Source organism: Nicotiana sylvestris, chromosome 3 (genome assembly GCF_000393655.2).
Source record: "Nicotiana sylvestris chromosome 3, ASM39365v2, whole genome shotgun sequence".
NCBI lineage: Eukaryota > Viridiplantae > Streptophyta > Magnoliopsida > Solanales > Solanaceae > Nicotiana > Nicotiana sylvestris.
This window is the reverse complement of record NC_091059.1, coordinates 22,813,978-22,824,781: the sequence shown is the minus strand read 5'-3', so window position 1 is coordinate 22,824,781 and position 10,804 is coordinate 22,813,978. Positions and strand designations below refer to the sequence as shown.

General features: G+C 41.8%; 1 protein-coding gene across 1 annotated transcript; it reads left to right on the top strand.

The window, feature by feature from the left end:
- Positions 1 to 4,348: 4,348 nt before the first annotated feature.
- On the top strand, positions 4,349 to 5,416 carry LOC138887144 (uncharacterized). The gene has a single exon (XM_070168859.1). It carries the CDS (start codon positions 4,349 to 4,351, stop codon positions 5,414 to 5,416), a length of 1,068 nt encoding a protein of 355 aa, XP_070024960.1.
- Positions 5,417 to 10,804: the final 5,388 nt, after the last annotated feature.

Below are 10,804 nucleotides of genomic sequence, written 5' to 3'. Positions count from 1 at the left end.
GATAATTGTTTGCTATCATCATGTTTTGGGCTGAAAGCCATATTTGGGCCTCGCGCCAACTGTTTTGAACCCTTAGGGGATTTTTACTACTATTCCTCACTGTTTTGACTTTATACTTGTACTTAGTCATGCTATATTGTACTATATTTATAAATCAACCATGTTTACTCTGTTTTGACATCTTAAATGATATTTTGAGTTGAGCATCATATTTTACTGTGCCCTAATGGCTTTTAGAGATTTCTGACTGAGTAGGGCCGAGGGCCTGTGTTGGGAGGTTATTATGGGATCGGGCTGCATGCCGCAGTAGAGTTGTACTGATATATGATTATGAGGCCGAGGGCCTGAGTTGTTATGCCACGAGGTGGTTTGATATGAGGCCGAGAGCCTATTGATTATGACACGAGATGGCTTGATATTGCACTTGCGCCGTATGGGGCCCCTCCCGGAGTCTATACACCCCCAGTGAGCGCGGGTACCCAGTGAGATATATGATATAGCCCGAGGGGCTGATGTTGTTCCATGTTATTGCCTAATGGATGATTTTTGTTGATATTGTGCCCGAGAGGCTGATTTTATGTGTTTATCTTTTCTCACTGCTTTCATTCACCTGTTTAACTATTAAACGAGGTTTTACAAAGGTTTTTACTAAACTGAGGTGTTTTTTACGAGCTTTCACTGTTATTGCATTGTATTGATTTTATACTGCCTCTTTAAAGCATTTTCCTGTGTTTTACGTGCTTTCATATCTCTCAGCTGCTTTTACTTTATTACTGATAGTAGGCTATATAGTTGATATTTACACCTTAATATGACCATGCTTTGTTGTTGTTTTATTGGTAAATTGCTAACAAAATGCTCTAAATAGTGTTCTTTTGTTTCGCAGAGAATATTATATGTGAGGAAGCAACATGGAGTGTTTTGGAGGCGATAATGTGAAGAAAACACCCACTTGAGAAGTACCCAAGCACGAAGAAGAAGAAAATGTCCTGGGCAAGAAGTCCACAGCGACCGCGGTGGAACCACGGTGAACCATGACAGATTAAAAAAAAGTGAGGCAGAAAGGTCAACTCTCACTGCAGTCGACCGCGGTCTGCCACGACCGCGGTGCACTGTCCACGCTGCTGGAAGTTTGGGGACCAAAGTGTAATTTAGGGAAAACTTTTGTAAAACCCTTATAAGCTTTAGAAACTAGCCCAAGATTGTTTTTAAGCTTGTTTTAGACTACTTTTGGAGGAAGAACAAGTTTGAGAAGATCAACAAAACATTAGAGTTTTTTTTCTATCTCCTTTTAATTCTTGTAATTTTACATTATGAACAATCTAGTAGTTTTCTCTTATTTTGTTATGAGTAGCTAAACAATTATCTAGGGCTGATCGAACCAATTGTTGGTTGAAGTTTTGACTCAATTTGTTATAATCGAGCCCGAATTATTATATGATTGTTCAACTATGTTTTGTATGGTGATTAATTGAATGGGACCTTGATTAATAGTGTCTAATTACGTCATATTGCTTGAGAAAGAATATTAGGTTAGACAGCTGTTGAACAACATCACTTTTGGATAATTGAAGAGATTCATCAATTGAACTTAAAAGTGGGTTTAGAGATAATAAAACTTTGGTGGGATAATTTAGAGTTGCACACATATTGTCACCTAGAGTAGTTCGAGAGAATGCTCTAGTAAATTATTATAGTTGATCGAGAGATAATTACAATAACCCATAACTCTTAATCCTCATAGAATATTACGGCGAGATTATAGTGAAAGAGTCAAGACCTAAACTAGCAATTGGGGAAATCACTGCCCTAGACCTTTTTACCATTGAATTATCTTTGCTTTAGCTTATTGTTGTTTTTAATAGTATTTGAAGTAGTTAAACAAAAAACCCAATCTTTATTGATCAAAAATCTTGCATCTAGAAATTGGTTGAGTTGATAATAACGTTGTCAAAGAGTGTAATAGATAGGTTAGTTCCTTGAGGATTCGACTCCAGACTTCAAACCGGATTATATTTGTAGTGACCGCTTTGTCTTTTAGAAGACCTAGTTTGGCGCCGTTGCCGGGGAGCTAACTGTGTTATTTATTACAACTTAGAAGTAGTGTTAGAATTATTAGTTTAAATCAATTTTTGAAGGTGTTAAACAATCTTTTCATTGAAATTCTCACGTTTGAACTCTTGTGGAATTCAGGTGTATGCCTAGAAATTCTTCGAGGACTGGATAACTGATAGAAGGACTCTCAGACCCCGAGAAAACATTCAGGGAATTGAACCGTGCCAACAAGAGAATCCAACAATCACAACAACCACACCAGTTCGAATTTGACATGGGTGACGCAGAAACGTCAACGAAAATGTCGGGGACCCGCCAGCTATCCCAAATGTCAAAGTAGTGGCACCTCTTGTGCCAGAAGCTACACTTTATGATTGGGCACATCCCACAACTGACAACCTGGCTACTTCCATAGCTGTGCCAGCAATTTAAGCGGAGACCTTCCAAATAACCAATAATATGCTGCATTTTTTGTAGAATAAAGGATTGTTTTTCGGAGCACACATTGAAGACCCTCAGCAACACTTGAAAAATTTTCTGTCGATTTGTGTGACCCAAAGGCATCTGAATGTGACCCCGAAAGCTATCAAGCTGTTACTTTTCCCGTTCTCTATGATCGGGGAAGCTCAGACTTGGCTAAATTCGCTCCCTATCAATTCCATTATCACCTGGGAGGAATTAGTCAAGCAGTTCCTGAATAAGTTCTACCCGCCCAACAAGACTGCAAGACAGATTGATGAAATATTGCAGTACAAGCAGCAGCCGACTGAGACCTTGCAGGAAACTTGGGAAAGATTTAAAGGGATGCTAGTGAAGTGTTCTCACCATGACATTCCAGACCAGATGCTCGGCCAGAGGTTCTACATGGGGTTAGCTGACAATCTAAAAGCAAATGTGGGTGCTTCAGCTGGAGGTGCATTTTTGAGTAAGACATTTACCAAGTGCAAAGTCCTTCTTGACAAGATGTCACAGAATTCGGGGTGGATAACTAAAGGTACAACACTGGCACCCATAGTGCATTCAGTTCCTCTTGACCCAAATAATTCACATGCAGAGAACATGGCCACACTCATGACTCAAATGAGTATATTGACAAAGTAGATTGATGAGATGGGTACAAAACAAGTGCACATTGTTGATACAACAAATGGAGAACTGTGTACACCTTGTGTTAATAAGTCTTATGTGTGTTCATAGAGTGGAGAAGGTGAAATTCAAGGGGCAAAAGAAGATATGAATTATGTAAACAACTTTGGGGGTCAGAGACAAGGAGGACAGTAGTGGAGACCAGCACAAAATCAGCAATACAAACCAAACATGCCACAACCTGGGGTATGCAACCTCAAGGCCAAATGGTGCCAGTACCATATCAGAGACAACAGGGCTATCCACGGCAAAATTAGCAATAATTAACATATCAACCACCTCCTCAGCAGCAAGACAACAACATGGTGGAGATCAGGTGTATGCTTCAGCAACTCATTGGGAAAAATGGTAAAATGCAGGAAAAGTTGGCAGTTCATGATTCAGCTATAAAGAACATTGAATCTCAGTTGGGGCAGCTATCTATGGATTTAAACAACCGTCCCCAGGGAACATTTCCAGCGGACACAAATATTAACCCCAAGGAGCAAATCCCAAATCAACTGATGGCAGTAAGTCTCCAGAATGGGAGAGATTTAGACAAAGAGTAGGAAGTTGCACAAGCCAGCAAAGAGACTACGTCAGCCACTCAAATTCCACTAGAGGTAGATGAACCAATAGACCTTACTGAAGTGGTGGTTGAACAGGGTTAAGATGAAAATGGTAAGGCTAAGGTAAATGAACAAGCTGAAGAATAGGTGGTGCCTCTTGTGCCACAAAACCCCAACAAAGAGAAGCCAGCAAGCAGTGCACAAAGGGTGATACCGGCACCATTCCCTAAGAGACTGGTAAAACAAAAGAAGGAAGATCAATACAAGAAATTCATGGAGACGTTGCGTCAAATTCAGTTGAATATTCCTTTGATGGATGCCTTGAGGGAGATGCCAGGTTATGCGAAGATGATGAAGGACCTCATGTCACAGAAGTTTGATTTTCAGGACTTATCCACAGTGACTCTGACGCAGACCTGCAGCGCAGTAGTGACAAGATCGATGGCCCAAAAAATGTCCGACCCAAGTAGCTTCACTATTCCATGCACGATTGGGAGTTATGCATTTCCAAAGGCATTATATGATTTGGGAGCCAGCATAAATTTGATGCCTCTACTGTATACACCAAACTGGGCATTGGCAGAGCTAGACCGACTTTGATGCTGCTGCAGCTGGCTGACCGCACGGTTAAAAGGCCAACTGGGATTCTTGATGATGTGTTGGTGCAAGAGGGGAAGTTCGTGTTCCCTACAGAGTTTGTTATTCTGGACTGTCAGGTAGATGAGGAGATACCTACCATTTTAGGTAGGCCATTTTTGGCCAGTGGGAGAGCACTGATCGATTGTGAGACTGGGGAATTAAAAATGAGACTGAACGATGAAGAAGTCATATTTAATGTTCAGCAATCAATGATGAGACCCAGTGAATATGCTAATTGCTCCCTAGTGGAGGCAGTGGATGTGATCCTGCAAGAAGATGATGTGACCCTGACTACTAAAGATCCATTGGAGACATGCCTGAAAAATTTAGAAGAGATGGATGGTGAAGGGTTATCTGAGTGGGTCATGGCACTTGAAGGCCAAGGATTCTGGAAAAGGGAACCTCGGTTCGAGTCCCTTGACTTAGAAAAAAAAGCTACACCTACAGTAAAGCCATCAGTAGAGAAACCACCCAAGCTGGAGTTGAAACCACTCCCAGCTCACCTCAGGTACGTTTTCTTAGGCCTTGATTCAACTTTGCCTATCATTATATCATCCGATTTGCTAGATGTGCAGGTAGAACTGCTCTTACAGGTACTGCAAGAAAGTAAGACTGCCATTGGCTGGACCATGGTAGACATAAAGGGTATCAGCCCAGCCTTCTATATGCACAAGATTCTCTTGGAAGAAGGGCAAAAACCTTCCAGAGAACATCAACGAAGGCTAAACTCGAACATGAAAGAGGTAGTGAAGAAGGAAGTGATAAAATGGTTAGATGCGGGAATCATCTTCCCCATCTCTGATAGCAATTGGGTTAGCCCTATCCAATGTGTGCTGAAAAAGGGAGGAATGACTGTTGTGCAAAATGAGAACAATGAGTTGATCTCAACTCTTACAGTCACGGGATGGTGGATATGCATGGATTATCGAAAATTGAACACAGCCACCCGGAAGGACCACCAAATATTGGACAGGCTGGTCGGGCGATCACACTTCTGTTTCTTGGATGGATATTTGGGGTACAATTAGATATAAATAGCCCCCAAAGATAGAGAGAAAACATCCTTCACTTGTCCGTATGGCATCTTCGCCTTTCGAATAATGCCTTTTGGGCTTTGCAATGCACCGGCGACATTTCAATGGTGCATGTTAGCCATTTTCACAGACATGGTAGAGGATATTATGGAGGTCTTTATGGATGATTTCTCCATGGTGGGAGATTCATTCGAGGACTGTCTTCACAACTTAAAAGGAGTGCTCAAAAGATATGTGGAAATAAATTTAGTACTGAACTGGGAGAAGTGCCATTTTATGGTACAAGAAAGGATAGTCCTAGGGCATCGAGTGTCCAGTAAGGGAATTGAGGTTGACCATACTAAGGTTGACGTTATTGAAAAGCTACCACCACCTACTTCAGTCAAGGCGGTGAGAAGTTTCCTTGGGCACGCCGGGTTCTACAGGCGATTCATAAAAGATTTCTCCAAAATTGCTGACCCATTATGCAAACTCCTTGAAAATGACCACCCCTTTGTGTTTTCTAATGATTGCAGGTTGGCATTTAAGGAATTGAAGAAGAGATTGGTGACCGCACCCATCATTGTTGCTCCCAACTGGGAGCAACTGTTTGAGCTCATGTGCGGCGCAAGTGACTATGCCATAGGAGCAGTCTTGGGGAAACGAAAGGATAAGCTGATGCACCCGATTTACTATGCAAGCAGAACGCTAAGCAGTGCACAACTCAATTACACCGTGACGGAAAAGGAGATGTTGGCTGTTGTTTTTGCATTCGACAAATTCAGGTCATACTTGATTGGCTCAAAAGTTATTGTTTACACTAACCATGCAGCAATTAGGTACCTGATTGAAAAGAAGGAGTCAAAGCCATGATTGATTCACTGGGTTCTTCTGTTACAAGAATTCAATCTGGAGATACATGACAAAAAAGGGACAGAGAACCAAGTATCTCACAACCTGTCAAGGTTGGAAGGAGCTGAAAAGAAGATAGAGGTTGAGAATATAATAGAGACATTCCCGGATGAATAGTTACTAGCAATGACAATAGAGGAGGCACCATGACATGCTGATATTGCTAGTTATTTAGCAAGTGGTATTGTACCTTATGAACTCTCCTCAATTCAAAAGAAAAAGTTCTTTCGTGATTGTCGGTATTATTATTGGAATGAACCTCTACTGTTTAAAATATATGTAGATAACATGATCCGGTGGTGTATCCCCGAGAAAGATCAATATTCTGTTTTGCAGGCTTGCTATGCTTCACCATATGGTGGACACTTTGGAGGAATTCGGATGGTAGCTAAGGTGTTGGAGTCGGTCTTGTACTAGCCTACTCTGTTCAAGGATGCCCATGCTTGGGTTAAAAACTGCGATGAATGCCAAAGGACTGGCAACATATCTCGTAGACACGAGATGCCAATGACCACAATTCAAGAGGTGGAGATTTTTTACATGTGGGGGATTGACTTCATGGGGCCATTTGTCAGCTTGTATGGTAACAAGTACATATTGGTAGTAGTTGACTACGTCTCCAAGTGGGTCGAAGCAGTGGCTCTCCCGACATGATGCTAAAGGGGCAATAGGCTTTCTAAAGAAGAACATTTTCACACATTTTGGTACCCCAAGATCTATACTCAGTGATGGCGGAACCCATTTCTGCAATAGAGCATTCGCACGGCTGTTGGAAAAATATGGAGTTCGTCATAAAGTGACCACCCCGTACCACCCACAATCGAACGGGCAAGTTGAAGTGTCCAACAAGGAGATTAAAAGTGTCCTCACAAAAACAGTGAATGCAACAAGGACTGACTGGGCAAAGAAACTGGATGATGCATTGTGGGCGTACCACACAGACTTCAAAACCCCAATTGGTATGTCACCGTACAAGTTGGTATTTGGCAAGGCATTCCACCTCCCAGTTGAGCTAGAGCATAAAGCACTTTGGGCATTGCAGCAGTTGAACTTAGACATGGAGACAACATGTACTAATAGAGTCACTGTATTACATGAGCTCGAGGATTTCAGGTTCCAGGCTTTTGAGAGTGCTAGATTATACAAAGAAAGGATGAAATTAATGCATGATAAGCACATATTTGATCGAAACTTCAAACCCGGAGATCTAGTGTTGTTATACAACTCAAGATTGAGATTGTTTTCGGGTAAGTTAAAGTCCCGATGGTCAGGACCCTTCAGAGTGGTGAAAATGTTCTTAAGTAGACCTGTCGAGATTGAATCAGAAGATGGGACAAATAAGTTCACAGTAAATGGGCAAAGGTTGAAACATTACCTTGGAATGACTGAAGAAAAAGGGGATAAAGTGGTAATCACTTTGGAAGAGCCCCAGTATGCGAATGAAGAGTGATGATCAAATACTTGTGTCGTGCCGCGACGTTAAATCAGGCGTTGCATGGGAGAAAACCCACGAGTGTTGTTGTTAGTGTGTTCATACAACTTCATAAAAAAAAACAACGCCAGCACCGTGACCGCGGTAAACTGCAGTGGAAGGCAAACATTCTGACTTAGATCTTATATCCCACCGCGACCACGGTGAGGCGTGAACATTCTGCCTCGAATTTTTAAACCCACCACAGCTGCAGTGGACCGCGGTCGACCGCGGGGGTACCAGGTATTTTTAATTTTTTTCTGTTTTTCTTATTCTTTTCCTCTTCTTTTAATTTAATAACCCCATATTATAACAAAACGCCCCTCCCCTAAATATCAAAACAACCTACACCCCCCTCATTCTAATTCTTCATCTCCCTCTCTTTACAACCCTAACCCCCATATCCCTTCTTCTTCTCCTTCTTATTTACTCATACTAACATCCTCCACCTCCATTGCTCTCACCCATTCTTCATCTAAGGTATGTACTTACCTCTTCTCTCTCTTTTCTCTGGTTTTGTTTTATATTGTGTTGTAGCTTATGTAGTTTTATGTTGATATGGTATTGTAATTATTGGTAGATTTTTGTAGTTTCTTCTTGTTTTTCTATTTAAATTTCATTTTTGACCATGATTGGTAAAGGGGCTATTTATTTAATGGGGTGGAATGGTGTTGTTGGTGGGTGATTGAATGAAGCAATGATTTAAGTGTGTGAGTGTAGTAGCATATTTGATTTGGGGAAGCTTTGCTAGAGTCACATGGGCTGTGTATATGAAGATATTTGTCTTGCCCACAAGGTGTTTGGGGAATTACCCCAATGGAGTTATAAGGAGCTAATGTGACATGGTTGTGGTGAAGTCTGAGTAACCACCCATAGTCACACACTTCACGCACTCACTAATAGGTGTTTCGTTGTATGACAGGTACAATGAGTTCTTCCAGGAAGAGACGAAACACTGGGCCCTCCGCTAGTGGACCGGGAGGCTCCTCACGAGCTAGGAGCCAAGCCCGTGCACCTTAGTTTGATAGCACTCGGTTTGTATCCAAATCAACGGAGGATAGGTACAACCAGAAAGCAACTAAGAAGTTGCAACATGAGGTGCACATTGATCAAACGGCTTTAGAGGTGGAATGCCCCAATATTTTTAATGAGCTGAGGCAGTGTCAACTGGACATCTTCTTCGAGGTACCAGAGGAGGCTAATGTTCAGCTAGTAAGGGAGTTCTATGCGAACTTGCCAGAACATGAGAATGGGGTTGTGACGGTGCGCAAGACCCTGGTAAATGCATCCCTTGACACCATCCACAATGTATACATGCTGCCAGTGTTCATGGGAGAGGTTGATCCTTAACTTACTTTCAGCGGTACATGGGCCTTATGGGGAACTCTTCTTGATACTATCTGTGTGCCGGACGGAGAACACTTGTGGATCATGCCCAGAAATACACTTAACTCCCACTATCCGAATTGGGAGGATAAGTGTTGGCTCACCATTGTCAACGGCCGATTGTTGCCATCCAGTAACACGATAGAGATGTCAATCTACCACGGGCGTCCGCAATCCACTGTTTCATGTCCCACAGTGATTTTGATGTGTCCTGACTCATCCATGAAGAGATGTTCATCAGATCACCTAAGCTAATCAAGGGCCAGTACTTCCCTTCGTTGATCACCCGGCAGTGCCGTATTGCTAGAGTCCCTGAAGACCCTCGGGTTGATGGGATATTGCCACTAAAAGCCCCGTTCCGGGCGAAAAAAATTGGAATTAGACGAGAGCTGGTGGTGAATATTTATGACTCTGATGATGATTCAGCTGATGATGATGATGCGGAGATAGATGAAGTTCCTCCTCCTCCGAGAGTTGATGTGGCAGGCCCATCACAGCCACACCGGAGCACCCGTATGACAACTTTGGAAAATGAGATGGCTGGGTTGCATACCTCAGTCACTGATTTAGGTGCCCGTGTTGATGCAGTGGCTTAGAGGCAGGTGAAGTCGGAGAAGAAATTCTTGGGCTGGTTGAGGGCTATGGGACGTGCTTGCAACGTGAAACCATACACTGTCTCCGATCAGGAGTGAGCTTCAGGGAAGTTCCTCAACCTCACTGTTCTTTAAATTTTTAAGCCATGAGGACATGTCTTCATTTTAAGTGTGGGGTGGGGGATACTTCATTGTATGTTTATAATTGTAACAATTGACTGTTTGATTTTGTTTGTTTTGTCTTGCTTTGATTGTTTTGATGGTAGAGTAATAGTTTATTAGGAAAGTTAAAATAGTAACTGACGTGTCCCGACGGCGGATCTCTTTCGGGGAGGTTCTTTAGGAACTAAGTCGGAAAAAAAAATTGTAATATGGAGACTCTTCCTGATGAAGGATCCTTTAAACAATTTTCTTGAGAGAAGTTAGTCTAGACAAAAGACCAAAAAAGATTTATTTTTTATTTTTTTTAGGTAGCGTAGTAACTCCTCCTTGGTTTTTCTTTGGGCCACGGTTCTTTTCCAAGGGTTTAGCTTGAAACGGGTATAGGTAGTTTTTATTTATTTTTGTTCTTTTTAGTTTTTAGATTAGGACTAATGGGCTACGAGCTAAATTTGAAAAAAAAACCCTTAGCGTTGATACACTTGAACACCATAGACACTAGAGTGTAACGCTTAGCTTCATTGGTTGAATCCTGTTAAAGTGCCTTAAAATTGTATGTTTGCATCTAACTTGAACACTCAAAAGAGAATGTTTTGATAAACCAATCCGGAGTGAGTCATGTGCCATGTGTGTGTGAGTTTTTACTATATTCCATGATTCACATTTGATGCCTCGAACTTGCCTTGTGTGTTTGCAAAGCGAAATTGTAATTTCATTCAGTTTTAGAAGTAATATAAGCATTTCTTTGTTGAGCCAAACATATAAAGTAAATCCACCTGAATGCAATACATCTTAGTTAACCCCGTTGAGCCTATAAGCCTGTTTCTTTGGCAACCACATTGCGAACCTTACCCAATTGTTTGAATAGCCTACTGTTTGAAC

Bases quoted from the DNA above. Each gene is read 5' to 3' on its own strand.
- LOC138887144 (XM_070168859.1), top strand. From the start codon at position 4,349: ATGCTGCTGCAGCTGGCTGACCGCACGGTTAAAAGGCCAACTGGGATT.